The sequence below is a fragment of the Petromyzon marinus genome, chromosome 47 (genome assembly GCF_048934315.1).
Source record: "Petromyzon marinus isolate PM22_M1 ecotype Great Lakes invasive population chromosome 47, UKy_Petmar_22M1.pri1.0, whole genome shotgun sequence".
Classification (NCBI taxonomy): Eukaryota; Metazoa; Chordata; class Hyperoartia; order Petromyzontiformes; family Petromyzontidae; genus Petromyzon; species Petromyzon marinus.
Genome location: NC_133713.1, coordinates 8,549,832 through 8,576,319, shown reverse-complemented (window position 1 = coordinate 8,576,319; position 26,488 = coordinate 8,549,832). Strand labels below are relative to the sequence as shown.

The 26,488-nt window shown below is 54.5% G+C and overlaps 2 protein-coding genes across 13 annotated transcripts in view; one reads left to right on the top strand and one right to left on the bottom strand.

Moving 5' to 3' along the window:
• Positions 1-9,351, top strand: part of GDPD5 (glycerophosphodiester phosphodiesterase domain containing 5) — a 78,846-nt gene extending 69,495 nt beyond the window's left edge. For 6 of the 8 annotated variants that reach the window (XM_032972046.2, XM_032972048.2, XM_032972047.2 and 3 more), the window contains 3 exons: positions 1,901-2,013; positions 5,233-5,353; positions 7,231-9,351. In XM_032972046.2, coding sequence (XP_032827937.2) covers positions 1,901-2,013; positions 5,233-5,353; positions 7,231-7,354 — 358 coding nt within the window. In that variant the 3' untranslated portion in view covers positions 7,355-9,351. The remainder of the gene's footprint in view (positions 1-1,900; positions 2,014-5,232; positions 5,354-7,230) is intronic. The other 2 variants (XM_076074371.1, XM_076074370.1) reach the window with 1 other exon arrangement.
• A 3,404-nt stretch (positions 9,352-12,755) lies between these two features.
• LOC116952597 (schwannomin-interacting protein 1-like) overlaps positions 12,756-26,488 on the bottom strand; it is a 186,860-nt gene continuing 173,127 nt past the window's right edge. For all 5 annotated transcript variants that reach the window (XM_032972104.2, XM_032972106.2, XM_032972107.2 and 2 more), the window contains 6 exons: positions 21,560-21,678; positions 20,739-20,847; positions 19,962-20,171; positions 19,257-19,380; positions 18,052-18,145; positions 12,756-16,635 (listed from right to left, as the gene is read on the bottom strand). In XM_032972104.2, the coding sequence (XP_032827995.2) occupies positions 16,584-16,635; positions 18,052-18,145; positions 19,257-19,380; positions 19,962-20,171; positions 20,739-20,847; positions 21,560-21,678 (708 nt within the window). In that variant the 3' untranslated portion in view covers positions 12,756-16,583. The remainder of the gene's footprint in view (positions 16,636-18,051; positions 18,146-19,256; positions 19,381-19,961; positions 20,172-20,738; positions 20,848-21,559; positions 21,679-26,488) is intronic.

The window sequence follows — 26,488 nt, the reverse complement described above, 5'->3', positions numbered from 1 at the left end:
GGGGGGGTTGTTTGTCCATACTTCACCGCACTGGTCAGTGCGAAGTTGTGAAGGGAGGCACCTATGGGCCCCGTTTCAGACCGCCGCTCGCCACCAACGTTACCCGTGGCCGGGAATCGAACTCGTGCCCGCCAGCGTTGGTAGGGCAGTGCGCTAACTGCTGCGCCACCGCTCCAGCCCAACAGTACAGGGTTCCGTTCGCCCTGCGCGGCGGTATTAGTAGTAGGAGTATGTGCTCCAAGCGAAAGTGTTAACGCAAAGCGAAACCGCACGGTACGCAAACTATTTTTTTATTTCACCAAGCAAGGCCCCACTGAGCTATGCAACTCTTTTTCAGAAGCGACCTGGCCATCACAAATGACACCTCAACGAAGTTGGGCTCATCGCGCGGAAATTTAGAGCAGCCAAAACACGCTCTCCCACGTCCGACCGAATAGCCGCATGCAGAGCGACTTCAAGCCGCATAATACAGCGAATTTTGGGGAGAAATAGGTCATGGGGCCGCATGTGCGGAATCGCACAAACCGAACTCGCAAAAAAGCGATGGGAACCTGCACACGACATCGTCGCGTACCAGGCGAGGATTTGGAAATCTGCCTGCTTTGGATTGGCCAATAGGGGGCGATATCCTGCCTCGCGCGAGCAAAAAAAAAACCCCAACCGATCGGAACTCCAAATCGCCCGCGCGCCAACTTCATTCGGCTCCTCGATGTTGCCGCATGGCCGCAGCCCATGGTGGCTCAGCGGTTAGAGCGAACGGCTCGCAATCGGAAGTTTTGCGAGTTCAAATCCTGGCTGCGGCTTGCCAAATAGTGATACGTGACGTTTATACCGCGCCGTTCTGCAAGCTGCGGTACACACGCGGTGCCTTTCTGGCAACAAATCTGCCACTCAAAGCGCCATCATCATCACATTAATACTCAACGTAAAAATAGACAAGTCTGTGCAATGAGAAATATATAACCTGCATAGCAGGAAATTAATAACGCGTGCCATGTCCCACTGTGGGAAAGTTAATAGTGGTTGTCTTATTGCTAGAGTTTTCTCCTGCCATGGGAATGTGGAATTTCCACCACTGGCTCTGACTTTATGGAAACTAAACATTTTCAGTGGGGCGGGGGGGGGGGGTAGGGCGGAAGCCGATCCACGTTTTGATTACTGACACTGACACTCAAATATTAGCGAGGAAATGAAGCGAAAGCTAAATTTCGTTTCAAGGCCTCTCCGCGTCTCCCAACAATCTTAGCACGCGCGTTCGATCGTCAACGCTCTCCCGTGTAAAATGCGGAGCCATCGCCCTCGCAGTATTCACTCGGCTGTTGAGAGCAAAGTTATTATTGGGGCGCCACGGTGGCGAGGAGATGTTAACCACCTCACCTGGTATACAGGAGGTCGTGGGTTCGATCCTGGCTCAAACGCCTGCTGTATATTTGGAGTTTGTATGTCTCTCTCCCCGTGGTCGCGTGGATTTTTCTCCGGGTCCTCTGATTTTTTTTCCTCCACATTTAGAAACATTCTTTTAGATTCTCGGCTGCTATGAATTTCCACCCGATAAGCCACTTCGTTGAGCTATAATTTGTGGCCAGGTCGCTGAAGAATAACTGTATAGCTGAGTGGGCCTTGCCTGGTAAAATAAAAAAAAAACTGTTCAGTTGAGTTTTTTTTATTAAACGGTCATTAGAAATCCGTGGAGTATCTATAAATGGGTCGCCCCGTAGATGTGGGTTGTCCACGTTGCTCCAGGTCCATCCCCATCGATTTTCAACAAAACCTCCATCGCACGATCACTCGATTTTCTAAGCGAAGCCCCGGAAGCCACCCGGGCGCGCACCACCGCCTTGTGAACCGCGCGGTGCCCCCCAGCTTGACCTCTGCTATCCTCGCCCCCCTCCCCCCGCAGGTGGAGGTTGGGCTCCATGACGGTGTACAACCCCGAGCAGATCATGCTGAGCACGTCGGTGTGCAAGAACAGCCGCGACGTCAAGACCATGAAGGAGAAGCTCATCTTCACCGGTAAGTTGGGTCGCTGGCGGTTTGCGGGCGGCGCGGTGCGAACTCGACGCTGCCGAGGCCGCGTCACGCCCTCCCGCGGCCGATGGACGTCGGCCCCCGACGGGGACGGATCGTCTTCCTTCGTTCGCTCGGTTTCGTTCGGCGGACTAAGAGGATTTCCCCGCGGCGTCGTCTGTCCGGCGAGGTCAGCGGTAACAAGGGGGACAACAATGGCTCGATTAACATCCCCAGAAAGTTTGCCGGGCACTGGGCATCGCACGTTTTTTTGGTTTTTTTTCCCGCGCGCCACTGTTGAAGAAACGACTTTTGCCGCCAGAGGCGAACCTTTTTCGGCCGCGTTGGTGGCCCGCGCGAAAACCGTTTCGAAGGGTTTGACAAAGTGTGGGGCGTGCGGGTCGAGAGAGGGCTTGGGAACCACCAGGCTCAGACGATCGTCTGGAAGTTGAATCTTACTCTCAGGAGCGGACAGGCTAAGCCAGAGATGGACACGGGGTGGGGGGGGGGGGGGGCGGGATGCCAAGCGCAGCGACGATCTCTCGTTGTCGTCGCTCAATCGAGGTTGCTTTGGAGGCCCTCCGCCACTATCGATGGGGGGAGCGAAGATGGGAAGCGGCGATGGTCTGTGGTCGAGTGTTGGACGATGGGGAGTGCGTGGTGTGGCGCTTGTGCGCGCGTGTGTGAGTGTGTGTTTCAGGAAAGGGCGGTCCTGCACAGATGCCATATTTTCTGTCCGTCTGCTACAGCAGAGGTGTAGGGAATTCCAACAAGACCTACATCTCTGCTTTATTGACCTGGTCAAGGCCTATGATACCATCAATAGGCCTGGGCTCTGGGTTGATCTTCGTGCTTTTGGAGTACCTGACCCTCTGCTCACGATCATTAAGGACCTTCATGATGGTGAGCGGGCCCGGGTAAAACTACGTGGCTGGGAGTCAGAGCCATTCCCTGTACACCTTGGGGTGCGACAGGGATGTCCTCTGGCTCCCACATTATTTAACATCTACTTTGACCACGTAGTTCGTGAATCCTTCAATAGCTGTACCGGGGGAATCTCCATATGGTACAGATATAATGGGAGGCTGATCGATGCCCGGGTGCGGTCAAGGGATGGCTCCCTATTGGTCAACCACGTTATGTATGCCAATGATTTGGTAATAGCTGCTCATTCAGAGGAGGAGTTGGAGACGCTGCTGCTGAGACTGGAGCGTGCCACTAAGAGGTGGGGCCTTACCATCAGCCCCACCAAAACTAAGCACCTGCCTGGGTATTTTGTACCATCTGACACTCCACCCCCACAACTCCCAATCGGTGATGGGGCAGTTGTGGAGAGAGTGGAGAGTTTCCCATACCTGGGCAGTGTGCTTATGACTGGCTCCAGTTTAACAGCAGAGGTCTCACTCCGAATCAGTCGAGCGGCAATATCTTTTCATCGGTTGCGTAACGCTGTGTGGAAGCTACCTGGTCTGTCGCTCCGCACTAAGCTTCAGGTCTTCTCGGCCACGGTCATTCCATCCCTTCTCTACGCTTGCGAAACGTGGACCCCCCTAATGGAACATCTTCGCCGGTTAGAAACATTTAGGCTGGCCTGCCTACGATCCATCCTGGGTTCAACCAGACTGGATTGTGTGAGGAGCTCACAAATCCTTGAAAGATCTGGGCAAGGTCCCATTCGTGAGCTCCTCCGGCGGGAAAGGCTGCGATGGCTGGGTCATGTAACCCGCATGCCCAGCCACCGCATGCCGAAACAGCTTTTGTTCGGCCGGATTGAGGGGGCTAAACGGGCTAGAGAAGAGATGGAGTGATGTGGTACAGGAGGACGTGGAGCTGAGTGGACTTGTCGATGACTGGTACCAGCGGTGTCAAGATCGGCCTCTGTGGAGGAGGCTCGTGAAGTACGCTACTGGGCAGTTGGAGGTAGTCGCCCTCCAACAACAACGGAGGGTGGAGGAGCGACGCTCACAACAACGAGCGGAGCGCCGGGTGGCTAAAGCACAACAGGTTGGCACAGTAGGGGGCACAGGTGGTGCATCAGCCAGTCATCTCAGTCATCTCAGTCAGTCGACCCGTGGCACCTGGGTCTGCCCCGTGACCTCCTGTCAGCAGGCGTTCGACACTTCACGTGGCCTCAGGGTGCACATAGCCTGGCACAAGCGTCGTGGTGACGTCACCGCCACTTAGTGGTGAATGGCGGTTGTTGTTGTTGTTGTTGGACAACCGGACGGACGGATGGAATGTGCGCAGGAAGCGTTAGTGTAGCGCTTCGAACCTGGCATCACGAGTTTGATTCCCGCTCACGGCCAACACCCCCTGTGGCGATTATCTGAACCGGTCCTGGGCCTCCCGTAGGTCGGCCGGGCGTGGTGTTGGCCACCCACTCCCTCGTGTGCCGTGCCGACCTTCATAGGTGCTCGCTAACAGCACTTGCCCCAACAGTCTGTTAAGGCTACACGGGGGGATCTTTGGTCTTTGTCTGTAGACGGACGGACGGACGGACGGACGGATGGAATGCGCGCAGGGTCAAACTAATCGATGGGCAGATGATAAATTGGGGTCATGGACAAATGGACGGACAGACAGACAAATGACGGAGTAGGCAGGTGCGGGATGCTCATGGACGTGGCTGGATAGATTGGGACTAGCAGCGCAGTAGGCAAGTGGTGAGCGGATAGAGAGATAAACGGATGATGGAGTGGTCGTGCAGATGGATGTGCCCGGGCACAGACGGAGACAGATGCACAGCGGAGAACGTTGTACGAACGTGCGGCCCTGATCAACGGCAGAGTGAGCGGCGAGATTGATGGAAGGGAACACGGATGGACACGAACGCAGATGGGTGGACAGGCATGCGGACCGGTGGACAGACTCTGATGGACTGCAATACGTACACACTTACAGACAGATGGATGGGCACACAACCGTACAGGTGGTGGACAGACACACAAAGACAAAGATCGCCCGTGTAGCCTTACCAGACTGTTGTGGCAAGTGCTGTTAGCGAGCACCTATGAAAGCCGGCACGGCACACGTGGGGGTTGTGTGGCCAGCACCACGCCCGGCCGCCTTTGTCTCCCCGAGACGTTTACGCACCGCACCGGCTACTCATTCGAAAGACCAACGATGCGCGGCCACGCGGACGCACACGCGCGCGCACACACGGCTGAGCCGCGCGTTTTAACCGCCGCACGTCACCCCCGTGCCCCCCCCGGCTGTTTCCTCCAGAAGTTGAGAACGGGGTCATGAAATCGGACGCGTGCTCCCTGTCATCGGACAGCCCCACCGAGGAGGCGTCCAGCCAGCCCTGCAGCCCGCCCCCTGCGGAGCGCGCGGACAGCACTCCGACGTGCGTGGAGTAACGCGGCACCGCGCGGTGGCGGCGGCGCCATCGCCACTAAAGGAGCGCGTGGGGAGAGCGGTGACGCGGAGCGGGTTGCCGCGCTGCGGTTCGAATTCCCACTCTCGCGGTCAACATCGGCGGCTGATTATCTGAACCGGTCCCGGGGCCTCCGCTACGTCGACTCGGGACTCGAATGAGTTCCTGGTGCGGTGTGTAAACATCGCCACTGCGGGAGACAAAGGCGGCCGGGCGTGGTGTTAGTCGCCCACCTCCCCTCGTGTGCCGTGCCGGCCTTCGTAGGGTGCTCGCTAACAGCACTTGCCCCAACAGTCTGTTAAGGCTGCACGGGGCGATCTTTGTCTTTGGCGGCACCGCCAGTAGCAGTGGTCAGGCAGGCCCCAGTGGTGCTTTGTGCGAACCAGGCGAGAGCCCTTTCACCCGGTTTGCATGAAATAAGTATATTGTAAAGGTAAAGGCGCAGCCCTGCAATTGCTTGCTCACGCCACTGCTGCCGGAAGAGCTTCCACTAGAGCCCCTCTAGAAGGTTTTTTTTTCTGGTCTACTCTTCCATGCGGGCCAGACACCTTGGAACGGGTTGGAGTGGCCACACTTTACCCCACCACACGCGCGTCCGGCCCATCGATTGGCTGCGGTGAACCCAATTTTAATGCTGGGTAGACAGAGGCGACGGAGGGGATCCAAGAAAGTTGCCCCGCTGATTCAAACTGCCGTGCTGTTGGAAATGATATCAAATCGGGGACGTTCATCGGCCATTCGTTTAGGAGAGTCCTGCACTGGGATGTTTGGCGGTTTCCCGATTGCTTTTAGTTTTGCGCGGGAGGACACCGGGGTTGCCCCCTGGTGGAGATTAAACAAAAAATCTACTCGTGCAAGGCACAAACATTCAAAGACCTGCTGTTTCGGAGACAGCCTTCGCCAGCTCCTACTTGCAGTACTTCCATCCGCTGGCCCGCCTCGCGACTCCCGAGTTAAGCAGACGCCCGCCGCTTCCAGCGGTGTGGATTCGAGCTTCCGCCCCCTAAGATATTTGCGCTCGCCAGCTCGATCGGGGGGGGGGGTCCGTCCACTCGTGCGGCTCCAGCAGCAACAGCTGGCGACGACGGCAGGCACGAGCACCGACGTCGTCGCGACGCTGGGCGGTCCACGCAACAATACGAAGTCCGCACAGAGTCGGCGAGTCTTGTCGGGGCGCCTGCAGGGTGCCGCGCGCGTGAGAGGGCGAGAGAGCGAGTGAGAGAGTGAGCGCGAGAGAGAGAGCGCGAGAGAGAGAGAGCGAGAGAGAGAGCGAGAGGGCGAGAGAGACAGCGCGAGAGAGCGAGCGAGAGAGAGAGAGCGAGAGAGAGAGCGAGAGAGAGCGCGAGAGCGAGAGAGCGAGAGAGAGAGCGAGAGGCGAGAGAGACAGCGCGAGAGAGCGAGCGAGAGAGAGAGAGCGAGAGAGAGAGCGAGAGGGCGAGAGAGAGAGCGAGAGAGAGAGAGCGAGAGAGAGAGCGAGAGAGCGAGAGAGAGAGAGAGAGCGAGAGAGAGAGCGAGAGAGAGAGAGAGACAGCGCGAGAGAGCGAGAGAGAGAGAGCGAGAGCGAGAGAGAGAGCGAGAGAGAGAGAGAGACAGCGCGAGAGAGCGAGCGAGAGAGAGAGAGCGAGAGAGAGAGCGAGAGGGCGAGAGAGCGAGCGAGAGAGAGAGAGCGAGCGAGAGAGAGAGAGCGAGAGAGAGAGAGAGCGAGAGAGCGAGAGAGAGAGAGAGGCGCTCGTCGTCCGCGTTGTTGCATTCGTCCCGAGCCCGTCGGCGCCCAGTCGGGGTGAGCGTCTCCCACGTGTTTGTAAATGTAAGAAGGGCTGACGGTAGGAATGTGTCCACTCTTCCAGGGGAGTTAAGGTCGAGCCGAACCGCCTCGCCGCTCACGCGAGCGACGGGGCGGCAGTGGTGGCTGCGGCTGCGCCGGCGGCCGTCGTCTCCGCCGGCAGTGCTGGAAACTCCACATTCCTATGACGGGAGCCGGCCTCTCCACAAGTCCGGCCACTGTTGAATTCCTGCAAAAAGTGGTGATGGTGGCGGTGTTGGGTGGTGGTGGTGCTCGGTTTAGCTGCGCCCCCCCCCCAATGAGTTGTGAATCCCCCTCTACCCCTCCTTACCCCCGCCACCCCCCAGATGGGGATTTGAAATGCGTGACCGTCCAATTGGAATTCCAGGGCTCGAAGCCACTCCGCCCCCCCCCCCGGATGGGTAACGGGGACGTGGGGTGAATCTGCGCGAGGGTGTTTCACGTGTCTGGACGCGTGGAGGTTGGTGTTGGTGCAGGATCCGAGAAAACCAGCAAAGGCCAATCTGAAAGACCCAAGAGGCGTGCAAACAAAAATAAATAAATATATAAACGGCGTGACGCGCTTAACTGCGAGACCTTGCGAAGCGATTTGAAGTGCGCGTGGCGTCAGATCGATCCATTAACCCGAAATATATTTAAAATGATAAGTTTACGGCGGCGATTTAAACGTTTACGTGCTGATATCGAGCGCGGTGAAGAGCGAGGCGAGAGGGGGAACGAACCCCCCTCCCCATGGCCCCGCTGTGAGCGTGAATAACTCACGGAGTGGCACGTGCTCAAATTAAGTTACGGTTGGAGTGTTTTGCGGAGGATGTGGCACGCGTTGGCCGTAAGTCGCCTGCGTCGTGAGCTTGAGCTGAAACAATCGCACGGCGCGTTTGCCGAGCAAACAAACTAATACTTCCGTGAAATAAGATTCTGATTGTGAGAGCGTCGAGGGGTGGAGGGGGGGTGAGTAAGCATCGGTAAAATCCTCCTCGAGAGAGCGGACGTCTGTAATGCGTGGTGAAATATATCATGTAGCTTCGACACTAACTGGTAAGGAAAGAAAGTTACAACGTAGCATTGTGTGTGTAAATTATATATATAAAAAAAGGGGTAGAGAAAATGTAACAAAAAAAAACGTAAGTTAAAAGGGTAAGAAGTGAGAGGCTTGTTTAAATAATTTAAAGTTTTAGGGTAGCCGCGGAAACACTTGATAACCCACGGTTTGTTTTAAAATCGCTCACCGGAGAGACCCTTGATTGAAACACGTGTGACAATCATCTCTCGGGGGGGTGGGGGGGGGCGCTAAATTGGGTACCGCTTCGATGGACGGAACGGTGCTGCTGCAGTGCGTCGTTTGTCAAGAGGAAGCCAACGCTGCAATGGACGCTGCGACCCTATCGGTTATCGCTTCTTTTCCAGAATGTTCCCTTCTTAATTTAACAAAAAAAGAAAATCTTGCATCGTTTTGTACATATCACCCCCGCCGCCGCCCCCGCTCTTCAACCCCGCAAAAGTCGGCGTGTACTTCCTGAATCAAAAATTAAACCCCACGAGGAATCAAAATGACACGTTACCGATGGCGTAGTGGCATTGACGACGATCGTGCGTCGCAGCGCGGACGGCTTTTGACAGCGATCGCCTCTTCTCCCCGCCGTGTTGTGCGAGCGCGCAAGGATGATTGGAGCGAAAAGCGAATGAGAGTTTGGGGGGGGGGAGTTTGTTTTTTTAATTATAAACCGAAATATGCAACAGCGACGGGGAGCGCTGCACGTGTCGCCGTGCACGAAGATATTCCCGTCGAGTATATTATTTAAGCGCAGCTTTCGTTTAATTTATTTACGCAGTCGGTCGCCCGCGCGCGTGCGTGCGTGCGACCGACTGCGTTTGCGGAGTGAGTGCGTCGGCGAGATCACTTGATCGGGTCACAAACATCACTCGACGCGGTCCCAACGCCCTCCCGCTCTGCTCCTCCGCTTTGTGTTTTTTTTTTACTTTCGAGTGCGGTCAAGGGAGTGGGGCGAGATGGTGTTTTGATATCTCGTGATTTTTACGCATTCCACCCACCCCCCCCCACCGCTCCCCGAGGCATTTTCGTGTGTAATACTTTTTCGCTCCAGGTAAGTCGTTTGTCTACACTGTCAAAATAAATTGAATAAACGATGAATGAGATATGTGACACGCGCGTGTGCCTCCCCTAGGTCGACTCGGCCTCAAAATGAGTACCTGGTGCGGTGTGTAGTAAACATCGCCACTGGGGAGACAAAGGCGGCCGGGCGTGGTGCTGGCCGCCCGCCTTCGTGTGCCGTGCCCGCCTTCATAGGTGCTCGCTAACAGCACTTGCCCCTACAGCCTGTTCCAGGCTACACGGGGGATCTTTGTCTTGTGTGCACACGGTGGAGCGGTGGCGAAGTGTTTGTCGAACTGCGCGATGAACCCGGCGACCCAAGTTCGATGCCCGCTCAAGACCAATAAGCGTCGACAAATTGAACCGGTCCTGGGCCTCCCTTAAGTCGACGCAGCCTTCAATGAGTACCTGGTGCGGTGTGAAAAAAAAAATCAACACTGGGAAGACAAAGGCGGCCGGGCGCAGTGCTGGCCACAACCACCACCTCGTGCGCCGTGTCGGCCTTAATAGGTGCTCGCAAACAGTTGTTCGTATGGCTATATGGGGGCATCTTTGTCTGAGAGCAGTATATGTCAATGTGTGTGTATATGTGTGTGTGCGGTTTCAGGAAAGGGCGGTCCTGCACAGATGCCATATTTTCTGTCTGTCTGCTACAGTAGAGGTGTAGGGAATTCCAGCAAGACCTACATCTCTGCTTTATTGACCTGGTCAAGGCCTATGATACCATCAGTAGGCCTGGGCTCTGGGTTGTTCTTCGTGCTTTTGGAGTCCCTGACCCTCTGCTCACGATCATTAAGGACCTTCATGATGGTGAGCGGGCCCTGGTAAAACTACGTGGCCAGGAGTCGGAGCCATTCCCTGTACACCTTGGGGTGCGACAGGGATGTCCTCTGGCTCCCACGTTATTTAACATCTATTTTGACCACGTAGTTCGTGAAGCCTTCAATAGCTGTACCGGGGGAATCTACATTTGGTACAGATATAATGGGAGGCTGATCGATGCCCGGGTGCGGTCAAGGGATGGCTCCCTATTGCTCAACCTCGTTATGTATGCCGATGATTTGGTAATAGCTGCTCATTCAGAGGAGGAGTTGGAGATGCTGCTGCTGAGACTGGAGCGTGCCACTAAGAGATGGGGCCTTACCATCAGCCCCACCAAAACTAAGCACCTGCCTGGTTATATTGTACCATAGGACACTCCACCCCCACAACTCCCAATCGGTGATGGGGCAGTTGTGGAGCGAGTGGAGAGTTTCCCATACCTGGGCAGTGTGCTTTTGACCGGCTCCAGTTTAACAGCAGAGGTCTCACTCCGAATCAGTCGAGCGGCAATATCTTTTCATCGGTTGTGTAACGCTGTGTGGAAGCTACCTGGTCTGTCGCTCCGCACTAAGCTTCAGGTCTTCTCTGCCGCGGCCATTCCCTCCCTTCTCTACTCTTGCGAAACGTGGACCCTCCTAACGGAACATCTTCGCCGGTTAGAAACATTTAGGCTAGTCTGCCTACGATCCATCCTGGGTTTAACCAGGCTGGATTGTGTGAGGAGCTCACAAATCCTTGAAAGATCTGGGCAAGGTCCCATCGGTGAGCTCCTCTGGCAGGCCAGGCTGCGTTGGCTGGGTCATGTAGCCCGCATGCCCAGCCACCGCATGCCGAAACAGCTTATGTTCGGCCTGGTCGAGGGGGCTAAAAGGGCGCGGCACGGGCTAGAGAAGAGATGGAGTGATGTGGTACAGGAGGACGTGGAGCTGAGTGGACTTGCCGATGACTGGTATCAGCGGTGTCAAGATCGGCCTCTGTGGAGGAGGCTCGTGAAGGATGCTACTGGGCAGTTGGAGGCAGTCGCCCTCCAACAACAACGGAGGGTGGAGGAGTGACGCTCACAACAACGAGCGGAGCACCGGGTGGCTAAAGCACAGCAGGTTGGCACAATAGGGGGCACAGGTAGTGCATGAGCCAGTCATCTGTCATCTCAGTCGACCCGTGGCACCTGGGTCTGCCCCGTGACCTCCTGCCAGCGGGCGTTGGACACTTCACGTGGCCTCAAGGTGCACATGGCCTGGCACAAGCGTCGTGGAGACGTCACCGCCACTTAGTGGCGAATGGCGGTTGTGTGTGTATATATACCCACACACTTGCGATCCGTTGAGCAATGAACCGCGTGGATTCCCGTGACTCCCCATGCACACGGCATTCCCCAGGGCGCACGGAGCCTTTGTTCGGGCGGGACCTCGGCTGGGCCCTTGCCACAAGTGGCCCAGGCGTGGCTTCTGAACACCATTGGAGCGCAGAATCGGGGCATCCTTTGTCATTTTCAGCCATGCGTGCGGGGGTATGGTCCTGAAGTTCTAAGCTTCATAAATATGGCCCAACATTATTTTTTCTCTGAATACGGAGTCGACAAAACACCAATTGTCTTGCAACGCAAATCCACCCAGCGCCTGGGTCGTGGCTCCATCTCCACGATATCCGTCCTCTGGCACGTTCTCTCCTCCGGCTGCCACGGTGGTTGAGTCACGATCACCGGCAGCACACGACGCTAGAGCGTCCTCTGATGTGGGCAAACCAAAATACCTGAGGGTGGGAGTGGCGGGGTGATGTTACGAGTTGACACCCAGCCGGGATTTCAACTCCCATCCTTCAACTTGCAAGTCAAGATGTCAGGAGGTCATCACTGCCACTGATGCCAACACATCGCCATTGCTCCCTTCTGGCGTTAGGTTCACCCCCCCCCCCCCCCCCATCCTTCAAGGGACGTTCTTTTAGAATCTCGCCATCACCGACCTCAACCACCTCGGTGGCTTTCGGTCCTTTCACCGTCGGTCGCCAAACCTCTGCTGGGTGCCGCTCCCAGCGACCGTCTCGGCAAGCCGCCCTCCTCCGCCAACCACCTGGGGACGCGTCCCGCTCGTCGCCGCAATCAGCCCAACAACCGCCGCTTGACCACAAACGATGGCCCAGAACGTTCACTTTGCAAATATTTGTTTTCCCTCTCCCCCTTTATTTACAACAAAGAACCGTGCTGGGGGTAATACGGGGCAAGGTTGGTGATCAGGCGGGGTATGGGGTCACGGTTTGGGTGTGGCGGGGGGGCAGGCGAGCGAGCGAGGTGAAAAGGGTCGTTCATCCTTCTCGGTGGGATTTGCACAGCCTGCGCGTGAACAACAACTAACAAAAATATGGGACGCCCCGTTGCACGCCCGTCACCGTGGATGGCAAACCGCGTCGCAAGAGAGGCGGCCGGGCGAGAGCAAAAAAATAAAACGCCGGATGAACGTCGCGAACGATCCCAGCCTTTTTTGGTGTCATCTTCCGCAGGGAAGCGGCAAGCGTAACATTTTCTGCGTGGTCATTTTTTTGTTGATGTTAAGTCGCATAGAAAAAAAAATACGTTTCATTTGAATTCAAACGCGTCGAGGCGCAAGCGTAAAAGGATGGCCACTTGAGGACGAATATTTACAATACTTTTGTTTAATTACATCACGCTTAATGTGGAAGGCAAGCAAAATATAAATTAATACGGGGGGAGGAAATAAGTTTCACATTACATTTGTAAAAAAAATTATAATAGCTCAATTTGCTGGCCAAATGAGGAAATATGTTGATTAAAATTTTTGTTCTCATATGGCATCACTTCCAGAAATGGGTTTGTACAATGTGTCGACAAACAAGCAGGGATTCTACATTTACCCAGCAGGCAAGCCGCCACACCTCGTGGCGCGAGTCTCGCCCGTTCCAAGAGAGATCCGTGCGGGCAGGCCTCTTTCCTCGAGCGTCACACGTTGGGAGGTTGAAAAACATTGCCCGGAGGAAACCCACACACACAGCGGGGAGAACGACTGGAGAACACTCAAAAATATCCACCCGCCTAAGAAAGCCTCTGCGATCCTCCTTGCTACGCTGCCCCGCTGTGGGTGGGTGTCTCATGCAAAACAAAAGGTTCAATCCCCCCACCGCGTGAGCCAGCGATCGCCTCCCGAGTTGCTGGATGAGAGAGGTTGCACCACAGTCGGCGCGTACTGGGCAAGGGCGACTCGTGAACAGTCCTCGCAAATGGAACTTTGGGCTTTTCGAAATCTTACACCAATTGAGGCCACCAGCCACAACAACGAACTCACAGCCGCAACTTTGCTTTCATATGATGTTTGACTGTATATCATTGTTTCACGTGTTTACCGCACATCTGTGAGGATAAAACAAAGAGCTTCATAGCTCATCGGATTCCCGCAATTTTAAATAAAGACTGATTCTGTTGAATTATGCGATGGTGCCTTTTGTTTTGGGTGGTGCAGGTTTGTGCCGGACAGGCGACAACTTTTGACGCGTTAAGCAAAAATGACTCGACTAGGAGACACCCCGAGCGGTTCGGAGGTCTGTCATGGCTCTCGTCGGAGATGGCAGCCTGCGATGGATGCAGAGATCCTCGTTTTAGCAACCCGTGGCGGAAACGGAACTGTCAAATGTTCGGAGTTGTCGGTCTCTGCCCAGGTCGTCAATTACGGCACACGCACATACAACCGTCACCCACGCCGTAATCTGGTTTCTCAATCCGCTCGCGGCGTATTCCAGCTCAACTAACGGAATCTTTCGCTTTGAATGGAACGCAATGGGCACGGTTCTGTGACTTCTTATGGGGCCCTTCTGCGACATGGGGCGGTGCACTGTTAGATGCAATGGAAATGGCAAAATCTGTATGGTGTACAAGAGCCCAGCCGTAAACAATAACCACTCGAGAGACTGGAGTTGGCAGTGCATGTATACACGTTGAACTTCTTTCGCACCGTGCGTAGCCAACCGTGCTAATCAGAGGCGCGGAGAAAGGACAACAAACTCAACACAAAAAAAAAGTTCCGCTGTGATGCGGAAGCACGGAGTACAAATATTTTACCAGCATTGTCATAGCACACAGTCTTCGAACAGAAGAGCACATGAATAAGGTTACATATTGACCAGGTGTCCCTTCTTCCTGGCAGAGCGAAGTCCAATTGTGACTTTCGGGAGATCAGAAACAGCCGAGCCGGCACCGCTCGCATCCTGGGTTCAATTCCAGACTTTCAGCCGCTGCCTGCGACGAAATCCAGGTTCGTCAAGTGCAGTGCATTGTTGGTTCCAGGCCCGGTTCAGCCAAATGGCTACGCACATCGATCACGTAAAATTTGGTTTCATACTCTTTGGTTCTATTCAGGCCGCGACCTTTAAGCTGGTCGCGGTCTGAGCTTGGCTGTGTTCACTCCAGCGCTGTCCTCTAGACAGTCTGCTCCCTTCACCTGATGAAGGCCACTTGTGTTGTGGCCGAAACGTCGTGCATTTTTTTGTTTGTTTTTTACCTACGTGACTTTACCGAATAGAACCAAAGAGTATGGATCCTTGCAGTCACGAAAGCTTCAAATCTAGAATAAAAATTTGGTTTCCGTAAATTGTTCCACCGTAAAATGTGACGGGCATTACTCTCTGCAGCAGGGCAGACGGGGCAAAGTGGTGCTCCAGAATACTGTGGGTACAGAGGTAGCTCTCCGATGTCAACTTCTGTGGGCCACTCTCTAAAAACATACAGGGTTGCACTGCTCTGCAAAATATCCAATATGGACGATTTTGTCCAATCGTGATGCGACATGATTAAAATGACAAAAGATAGTGCCTTACGCGGTAGTTGGAGACAACATTATACACAATGAGATCTATACGCATTTCACGTCGTTAAAAATCTGTTAAAAGAAAAACATACTTGGCCAATTCATCGTGTTTTTATGATAATATTAGTGAATAACACTGTAACAAAAACACTTTTTTTTGTTCCTGGGATGTAAGTGTTAGTTTCTAATTGCTTATGCCCTAAAAGTACAGAAAATGGATATTATTCCCAACAAACTTTGCTTTTGTGACCAGGACAGTCATATTTTGAAATGTAACTATTGTCAATGAGAACACGTGGTGTGCATTTGTGTAATTCCTTCACAAAGTCCTGGTCACAAAAGCAAAGTTTGTGTGGAATAATAGCCATTTTCTATACTTTTGAAGCATAAGCAATTAGAAAATAACACTACCCAGGGACAAAAATCGTGTTACATCGTGTTTCCTGCAACCAGCTGAAATATTTTATATTTTCGCTCATGTTTAAAAGTACTCATTCGGGTGATGAACGCTTGGTGCACAGCGGGTACATTTTGAAACGACTTTCAGTTCTGATGGTCTCAGCCCGGTCTCCAAAGATTGCACAAATAAAACCACAAATAAAATCCATCGTCACGTAAAAATTTTGGTTCCGCACTTAATTTGGCGAAATTTCAGCACCCGGGGGAAATGAAAAACATCGGTGCGACTGTCACGCGACGAACTTCACTCTCGCACGCAAAGCAAGGGAATGAGAACCGCTGCCCTCCACCCTGCATGGATCAGAGGTCGCTCGAAGAGGAGGGCATCTCTCGGACGCAGCCCCGCGATATCCACTTCGCTGGCCCGCTGCGCCACTGCTTTGCGACGCAACATCGACGTCACAGTGGGGAACAAAAATTGCGGGAGAAAAAAAAAGTGTAAAGTAATCACAAAATAAATGCACGCAACGGATCTTTAAAATGAGATGCTGCCCATCGCAACGGCGCGTCCCGTGAGTGTTGTTGAGAGCAACCGGACGGACGGACGGAGGGACGGTGCGACAGCTTTGCCTGAAGCAACGTCGGGCATACGGACAACAAAGCCCCATCACACTGCAGCCAAGCGAATAGCGACGACCTACACGTGGGTTTTGAGTGTTTGGCGATGGCCTGGGGTTCCTTCAGCCACTTATAGGATGAGCCCCATCTTAACAGGAAACCCGTGACCGGACACCATTATAATGCCTATGGCTAACTTAAGTCTTTTTTTTGAGTTCTGTCGAAACCCTCCCCGACGTGTCGACGGGTCGCGCCGCCGACGTCCGGCGTTTCGGCTCCACGTGCTTGCTTGGAAGCCTTTTCTTCGGTCGAACAACGTCGGGGGGGGGGGGGGGGGGGGAGGGGGGGGAGGGGGGGGGGGGAGAGCCGCCCACGGCACGACCGCGGAAGACGCGAGCGTGCCGGCATTTCGTTTTAAACCGCCGGCTCGACGGTCGGCCTGGGCGAGCGGCGCAGACTCCCGCTGTCGTTATCCTAGGGGATTGCCACTCGGCCTTTTTGCCTTTGGCACCGATAATAGGGCAGCGAACCCTCGCGAGTTTCGTTTTTGCACGTTTGTTTGCACGTTTCGACGGGGATTAAGATCCCCCCTCGCTCCGCGCGACTCCCGCAGGAGTCGACGTCCTTGCCGCATCACTTGGACACCAGCTTGGCGCCCATGAACTTGTGCTGCTCCTCCGCGTGCCTGAGAAAGAGAAACGCGGGGGAGAGAGAGAGAGAGAGAGACCCAGGGCGCACGCACGCGAAACAGGGTTATAAAGGCGGGAGGGCTTAACGAAGACGGGCTCTCGTCAGACGGCACCATCAAACGAGCCGTCTCCCGTCGTGGGCGTGCTCACGGGTCTGCTCCCTTCAACTTTGGCTGCCCACCCCTTCATCCGTCTCGAACGCCTCGAACCCACCGGCAGGTCAACATCGCGGCGATGCCCTTTTGAACACCGAGGAGGCTTTCGCGACAAATATCTTCTGTTATGCAGGGTTTTTTGGGGGGTTAGATCGCGTAAATATATAAATTGTGTCGTTAAACCCGCCACCACCCGACACAGCCAATTAGTAAGGTTTGTCACGTGAACAGAACGTGCCAATTCGTTATTGGTACAGCACACAAGTGATGTCATCACATCTACCCCTCTATTTAAGGAACAAAACAGGAGGATTTTTTCACAAATCTGGCTGTCGCCTGATGCAGCTGGTTGTAATTACTGGCAAAACGTCGTACTCAGATTATAAATGTTGTGGCTTGGCTCCCCAACACAGAGTGGTGCTCAATGAACCACAATACCTTGCTGATCTCCTCAAGAAACATAAACCATCACGCAAACTCCGGTCTTCCTTGCAGCAGCAGCAGCGGCTTTTCACTAGCCATTGAACAAAGATGGCTCGTGAAAAGCCGTCTGGAACGCTCTTCCGATATTAGGAAGCCACTGGAGCTTTGCACTTTGAAATCATCTAGATAGAAAACTAATTTCTTTCGGTTAGATCACGTAAGTATGTGTCGTAATCCTCCACCATCCAACACGGGCAGAAAGGTTTGTCACGTAAACAACGTGCCAATTTAGTTACTACTTCAGCCCACCGGTGTGTTGGGAGAGTAAATCCACAACATTTACAATTTGAATATCCTCCAACACACCGGTGGGCTTAAGTAGTAACTAATTGGCGCGCTGTTTACGTGACAAACCTTAACTGGCTGTGATGGATGGTGGAGGGTTACGACACATTTACACTGACGCGATCCAACCCTAAAGAAATTTAGTTTTTAATTGGTCGCGAAAGCCTACGTGTTGAACTCATTTCTTGAGAACTGCTTTTTGAGCTTGGTTTGTTGTCCTTCCCCCGCACCCCTGATGAGCGCCGTTGGCTACGTACGGCGTCAAAGCCGCTGAACATAAACACATTAAAAAAGTGTATCTATGCCGGAGGGATGATGAGCCAATTCAACCCCCAGGACCTCAACTCTCAACCTCCCAGCTGCGCAGCGCTCGCTCTATACCGCCGAGCCGCAAACACGCCAACTGCGTATGCTGCGCATTGTGCCGCGATGTGTGGGCGGAGGTGGGGGGGGGGGGGGGTGAGCAGGGGGGGGGGGGGGGCATCCCACCGCGTCATATCCTCAATGTCCACCAGCATGGCATCCTGCTCCATGTGCAGCTCGTCCCGCACCAGCAGCAGCTGCACCAGCTCTTCGTTGAGGCCTGGCCGCGAACAGCACCAGCAACGGGGGGCCCTCAGCGGTGTCTTTATATTTACATGCGGCAAGCCCCCCGCTTAACGTGTGGCGGGGGTTCACACTGCGACGTGCTTCCGCTCCAACGCGGCGCACCGTTATAACTCGAGATGCGCACCGTTATAACGTAGTACGCGCCCCCGTTATAACACTGTTTCCAAGCGGTCGACGATCAACTACTTTCTTTAGCTGCGTGGCTAAGTAGTGTAATACAGCACGCGGCGTACCCTCAGTTATTTGTCTCGCTGCTCGTACGTGCATAATGACTCGCCAAACTTTACCGTGGCATTATTTATGGGCAAATACTTTTCGCTCCACGCGGCACTTTTCAGGAACGCGTCCACCACCGCGTTAAACGGGGGCGTACTGTGTGTGTGTATATACCGAATTATAAACTTTCACGACAACAATTAGGCCACCGTGTCGGTTAGGTGGTGGGCCTTACCCTAGAGCGACGACGTGCTCTGAATAGACTTTTTTGTTGCGAAAGCCTCAACCACTGGAGTTAGTGGAACCCTACCAACACTCGAGCAATGGAGGGTGCTAAGTCCATAACGACATATTTGCCAATAATTACGTGGCCAGACGCAAAAAAAAATCGATTACGAATCGTGATAAACCCACACGCTAGGCATTTGCTCGGTCTGTCCGTCCATCCTTCCGTCCGTCCGTCCGTCTTTAAAGTTGGGGTAAAAATAACTCAATATGGACAATACTTTAGTATGCAGCTGCGTTGCAGTTAGGGACCCACCCGATCCAAACCTGGAAATATCGAGTAAGGGGTTATACCCAAAAAAGTCCGGGGGAAAAAAAACCACAGTGATAACGAGTAAGCCTTGTCGGCCAAGGCGATGACGTCGCATGCCAGCACCCTGCATAACAAGCTCTCCTCCCGCCCAGGCAGACTGATGATAACAGACGTTCCAGTCGCCGCATTGGTGGCATTCGTTGTGATTTCTCACTGAACAGAGTGGGCCGTCCGGGTACCGATTGAGAGGCTTCCTATCCTCTGCGAGCGGCCGTATCTGTGAGCTGCCGCGTGCCGGGCGTGAGACGGGGGGGGGGGGGGGGGCTCTTACTCTCGATCTGCGAGTGGAGGTCGTTGACGATGACCTGCAGCTGCCCCTCCGTCATGCCGTGCAGGTCGCCCGGACGGAGGCTCCGCTTGAGCAGAGACTCGCCCAGGTGGGGCAGGTGCGGGAGCTGTGGGGTGGGCACAGCAGAGATTTCCACGGCCTCCGTTACAACAACGCCCACGTTTACGTTGCGCCCGTAACGTACGTCATCTCACGGGTAGTAGTTTTAAGGGCAGGGAGTCACCGGCATGGTCGGTTACGTACGGTGCGAAAGAAGTGCAATATACATAGATACGCAGAGACCCATATACACCCACAGAGACCCATAGGCCCACAGAGACCCACAGAGACACCCATAGAATCAGAATATTTATTCGTACTGGAGGAATTCGATAAGGAGATAATTTTCACAGATGTCCAGTCGGGGTGCGTAGTCAGAACGTTACAACAACAGCACTGATGGCTGTGGGGGGGGGGGGGGGGGGGGGGGGGTAGGGAGGAAGGTTATTCCCGTATTTTCGTCGTGGGCAGCGGAGGATGAAGGAGCGACCCTCCCACCGAACGGAGGATGACCGGGGGACTTTTGACGTTGGGCAAATTCCATCTCACCAGTTGCTTTGGCTGCATGCTGCGCCACCCACCCCACCCCGCCTGGCGTGCCCACCCCACCCCCCCCCCCCCCCCCAGCCCCCCAGCGGTTGCCCTCACCAGGTCCGAGAGAGGCGGCTTGCTGCGTTTCTCCACCTGCACCTGCATGCGCGCCATCGGCTGCGCCATGGCCAGCGCCATGCGCGCCTCGTCCTGCAGGCGACGGCGCCGCGACGCAAAGTCCATCTCGTCGAGGGGCGACTCCATCGCGTCCTCGTCCCCCTCCTCCTCGGGGCTGTCGCGCTCCGAGTACGACGAGCTCTGCTTGCTCTGCGCCCGACGGCGTACCGGGAAAGGGGTGGGGGAGGGTGGGCGCCACGGCGGCGGGATGTCAACTACCTCGCCTGGGTTGCGGGAGTCCGTCGGTCCGACCCCGACCCCGACGCCTGCTGCATGTTTGGGGTTTGCGTGTCTCTCTCCCCCCGTGGTCGCGTGGGCTCTTCTCCCGGTCGTCCGGGTGTTCCCCCCACATTTAGAAACAACGTCACGCGTCCAGAGTATTTGGCGACTGTGATACATTTTCGCGTGATAGGCCACTCCGTTGAGCTATCTTTTTTGTGGCCAGGTCGCTTCTGAAAAGGAGCTATGTGGCTCTTGTGGGCCTTACCTGGTTAAAAATAAAAAAAAAAAATAGTTTGGTTTATAGTTTAGGGTGCACGGGGGGGGCGGGCGGGGGATGCCAGGTGAGCAATCTCGTTAAAGACGCAAGCGGATAAGCGCAATGAGTGACACCACGCTGGCCTTGCAGCACCCCACCTCTCTGGTGGAATGGTTCGGTCCGTCTGGCAGGGCAAGAGGGCCAGCCAGCGGGGGGGGGGAGTGGTGCGCGGGGCGTACCATGGGAGACGCGGGGGTGTCCGGGCTGGTCTCGGTCTTGCTGCTCTCCTCAGCGTCGCTGCCGCTGTCGTTGACGAAGCAGATCTGCAGGTTCATGCCGCTCTGCAGCCTGCGGAGAGAAGGGGAAGACGCCCACTCAGTCCCCTGTTCACCTGTGGAGGTGGCAGACCAGTGGAGACTGCGAGTCCTCCCCCACTGTTGTCACCAAGTAGGTGATTCTCAACGCCAAAGTCATTTGCTGCTCAAATTAGAATCTCCCGTTTGCATCTCCGAGCCAGTGAACGGATTTCAGATTCTCACAGCATGGGGCGAGTCTATCCATAGGATGAACGCTGTTGACTTCCCCACAGCGGTCCCTATTTTATTGACCCTGCAGTGATGATTGGTCGAGTCAACCAGCAACCAGGGCATGAACTCACGAATTTCACATTGCGAGCCGCTCGCTCTGCCGCTGAGCCACCTGCGCGTGAGTCTCCGGTTCAGCCAGCCCTTTGTTCAACCGTTCTTTAATTACCCGACCCTTTTTTTGATCGATCGGGTGAGCAACCAGCGAAACCTTGGCTTACCCGAAGCGGCACCCAGACCCTAACCGGAACCCTAACCGGGACCCTAACCGGAACCCTAACCGGGACCCTAACCGGGACCCTAACAGGACCCTAACTGGGACAAACCGGGACCCACCCAGACCCTAACCGAGGATCTAACATAGATCCACTGGGATCCACCAGGACCCTAACCAGCACCCACCGGGACCCACCAGGAACCACCTGGACCCTAACCAGGACCGACCGTGACCCACCAGGACCCTAACCGGGACCCACCGGGAGGAGAGGCTTGGTTTTCCGCTGCGGCTGCACGTGGTGTAGATGCCCGGCCCATCGTCCAGAAACCCTCCGAGCGCCAGCTTCTGCCGGATGGACTCCCGCTCGCTCCTCTGCGCCTGCGGCGAGCGAGGGCCGGGGAACGGGTGGAGCAGCAACAGAGGGCGCGCAGAGGTCACGAAAGGGCAGCAGGGGAGGGACGGGAAGGAGTGGAGGGGCGAGGGGAGGGAAGGGGAAAGGAATGGGCAAATGGGGGAAGTGGGGAGGCTTCAAGAGGGAAACGAAGGGAGGTTAAGGAACGGGGACCCGCAACATGTGCAGGGAGAGTTGATTCCAGTGATAGGCGTGCAAGGAGGCAGAAGGATCAAACAACGAGATTGGGCACAGAGAGGAGGAGAGGCAGAGCGGGACGGAAGGTTGGCACGGCACGTGAAGGGGCGGCAATAGGGACAGCACCGTGCCTGGCGGCCCGTCGTCATCCGCCCGGTGCCGATGTTCACACATTCACGCTCGAATCGACCCCTCGGGAAGGTCCTTGACGGGATCAGACGCAACGTGCGTTGCGACCGACGCGCGAGGCCGGGAACTGAGCGTACGCCGCTGGGATATCGCAGCTCTGCGTGCGAGTCACCGCATCACCGATCTCCTCTGGTGAAACGCGTGCTCGCGCACACACACGTACACACACGCGCGCACACACGCGTACGTGCTCCCGCGCACACGCACACTCGCGCGAACGAACGCATGCGGACACTCAGGCCTGAGAGAAAAATTCTGGCGGTCAAACGTGAGCTTGCGTGACAATTGCCACCACCGCCATCACCATCAACATCACTGCCTACCGCTGTCACAGTCACCAGAATTATTCATATTTACGTGACAAACCTTACTAATTGGCTGTGTCGGGTGGTGGCGGGTTTAACGACACTTTTATATATTTACGCATTCTAACCCAAAAAACCTGTGTTATGGAGAATGATTTACATTCATGAAGACAAAGATCCCCCGTATTGCCTCAACAGACTGTTGGGACAAGTGCTGTTAGCGAGCACCTATGAAGGCCGGCACGGCACACGAGGGGGTGGATGGCCAGCACCAGGACCGGTTCATTCATCACCGATGTTGACCGCAAGCATGAATCAAACGCAGGTCATCGGGTTTTGTTAGCGCGGTGTGCTAACTGCGAAGCCACCGCTCCCCCGACACACACACATACGCGTGCGCGCGCGGGCGAGCCAGCGAGTGCGGCAATTGTGTCCTGACCTTTGAGCAGAGCTTAGCCAAGGAAAAATGGGAAATCAATGTGTTGGCGCGAGTGAAAATGTCACACGAGCACGACTGGACAGCGGGGGAGCTTCGTGCTCATCGCTGCCTCTCTCCGCCCCCCCCCCCCCGCGCCCCCCCCCCCCCCCACCCAGTTTCACGCAGGAGTCCCCTTCGCGAGGATCCCGCAAAGGGGATGTCGAGTTATACGGCCAATAAGTTACCGGGGAATGTTTAGCGTTGTGTCATCGGCGATAACCGGAGAACCCACGCGGCAGTCAAGTGTCTCCCCCGGCTCAAAGCGACATTGGGCAGTGCTCCGCTCTCTATTGGCTGCCCTCTAAGCCGGTGATTAGACCTCCCACATTGCTCATGGTGTCTGCATTAACCACACGTACTTGTGGTGAACGAATCTTTCTGTTTGGTGTTTTAACATCTGAACACAACTATTTTATTGCCAGAAAGGGTAAAACCAATTCTTATACTTTTAAACTGTAAAGAAAGGTCCCATGTTGTAGCTGATCGCCCCGAGCTCTCAATGTCCTGATAGTGGCATTGCCTTTGTGGTGTTCGCCTAACACCGTTTGAGACGAGGCTCTAAGAAAGGCTGTCTCTGGTGTGGACCAATCAGTTCCAAAGACAATGCACATACTGTCAGAGCATGTTTTTGTTTGCATTTTCACCACAAGAATACAGTGAGGGAAAAAAGTATTTGATCCCCTGCTGATTTTGTACGTTTGCCCACTGACAAAGAAATGACCTCTGTGATTGCCAACAAGGGTTTTGCCACCAAGTACTAAGTCATGTTTTGCAGAGGGGGTCAAATACTTATTTCCCTCATTAAAATGCAAATCAATTTATAACATTTTTGACATGCGTTTTTCTGGATTGTGTTATTCTGTCTCTCACTGTTCAAATAAACCTACCATTAAAATTATATACTGATCATTTCTTTGTCAGTGGGCAAACGTACAAAATCAGCAGGGGATCAAATACTTTTTTCCCTCACTGTATGTGGTTAATGCAGCCATGATTCCTTGCAAAGGTATCAGTTTGGTGTTTTAACATCTTAACACCTGTTTTATTGGCAGAAAGGAGAAAACCAATTATAATATCATCCCATCATGAATGTGGAATTTCCATCAATGGCTCAGGGATTTTATCAGGTAGATGACAAATACCACGTGCATGTTTGAGCACTTAGAGAAAAATAGATATTTATACTTTGAAATAAGCTTAGAATAATTGTCTCCCTCCATTGTACAATAAATGACTACACGTTGCTCAATTAAGTAAAAAGTCTCAAAGAGTGGGAAAACAAAACAACTCAGGCTACACTTTAATGAAGTCGTTCAGGATACGGCGCACATTTCACATTGTCGCCGCCTCGTTCATAATGGCCAGGTCGTAGAATCGATGTAATGTTTAATGGAGCTAAGCAAACTTGACCCATGATCACCTCTTGCATCCCACCCAACCCCACTCCAACCATCCTCACCCATCCCCATCTCCCCCCACCCACCCACCCCCATCTCCCCCCACCCACCCACCCCCATCTCCCCACACCCACCCACCACCATCTCCCCCCACCCACCCACCCCCATCTCCCCCCACCCACCCCTCTCTCCCCCCACCCACCCAGCCCTCTCTCCCCCCACCCACCCCTCTCTCCTCCCACCCACCCACCCACCCCCATTTCCCCCCACCCACCCCCATCTCCCCCCACCCACCCCTCTCTCCCCCCACCCACCCACCCCTCTCTCCCCCCACCCACCCCTCTCTCTCCCCACCCACCCCTCTCTCCCCCCACCCACCCCCATCTCACCCCACCCACCTCTCTCCCCCCACCAACTCGTCTCCCCCCCGAACGCCCCTGTCCCCCCACCCCTATCTCCCCCCACCCACCCATCTTTCCCCCCACCCACCCCTCTCTCCCCCCACCCACCCCTCTCTACCCCTACCCACTCCCAGCTCCCCCCCACCCACCCCCCACCCACCTCTCTACCCCCACCCACCCCTCTCCCCCCCGAACACCATCACCCTAAGCAACCTCCGCCAAAACTCGTATTGAGAAAAGCAGAGGCAAAAGAACAGCCCTTTCGCTTGCGATCCTAAAAACTTAACTTTTTCTTACCAGGTAAGGCCCCACTGAGACGTATCGCTCTTATTTTCAGAAGCGACCTGGCCACAAATGATAGCTCAAACGAAGTGGCTTATCGGGTGGAAATTTATACCAACAGCCAAATACTCAAAACGCACGTGGAATCTAGACGTGGGGGGAAAAACCGGAGGACACAGAGAAAAATCCACGCGACCACGGGGAGAGGAGAGAGACGCGCAAACTCCAAATATACAGCAGTCGTTAGGGTCGGGATCAAACCCACGACCTCCTGCATTCCAGGCGAAGAAGTTAATATCTCCTAGCCACCGGGGAGAGATCCGACCGGGTGGTTCTCCCGGCAGAGCGAACTGCTCGCGATCACAAGGTTGTGAGTTCAAATCCTGGTCGAGGGTTGTTGACTCGGCTCATATCCCACCGCGGATCCGAAAATAATGAGCACCATACATAATCCAGGTTTTTTTTCTTTCGCATTTACGCAATCTAACCCCACAAAAAATACCTGTATTATGGATGATATTGGTCGCGAAAGCCTACGTGTTAAACATGAGTACCACTTTGGACGGGAAGTCAACGGCGAATGTCCTATGGGCAAAAAAATATATATATTTCGCCTCCGGGAAATGAGCACCAATCGCCCCAATGCTCATTTGAGCAGGAAAATCACTTTGTGACTTTTTATCTCACGTGTGTACAGACGTTTTTGCCAGTCCAATGCCGTGCCGTTCCGTGGGGGTTATTTGACCATACTTCACCACGCGAGTAAGTGCGGATAGGCGAAGGCAGGGGACACGTGTCGGAGCAAAACACTGGACACCACAACATTGGATTTTTTTGTATGCACTGCCCTCTGCTGACTTTGCACAGTTGACACCTAACCACCAAATACCACTCTCATACTCTTTGGTTCTTTCTTTCTCTAATATAATCTAATCACCACCACACATAACTTAAAACACACACGCACACACTCCCCCACGTGGCCTTGACAGACTGTTGGGGCAACTTGCAGTTGGCGAGGATCTGTGAAGGTGCCAGAACGGCACACATGAGAGGATGAGTGGTCAGCACCACGCCCGACCGTCTTTGTCTTCTTCGTGGCGATGTTTTACACACCGTAACCAGGTACCGAATTGAAGATGAGTCGACCTAGGGGAGGCCCAGGACCGCTGCAGATAATCTTCACCGGTGTTGGCCGTAAGCGGGAATGGAACTCGGGTCGCCGGGTTCGTAGCGCTAACCGCTACACCACCGCTCCCCACAAAGCACACACAGACACACACACTCACATATACAAACACACCAAACATAGACACGCACAAACTCACAAATACAGTCATGCCAAAAGACAAAGATCCCCCACACAGCCTTAACAGACTGTTGGGGTAAGTGCTGTTAGCGAGCACCCAACACACACACGGAAGACACATATGCACTCGCTAACACACACACAGTCGCTCAAAGACACAGACACACACTCACAAGAACGAACACGGCACGCACAGCACAAGTTTTCTGCTGGACGCTTCTTTACGTTTCCGTTGCAG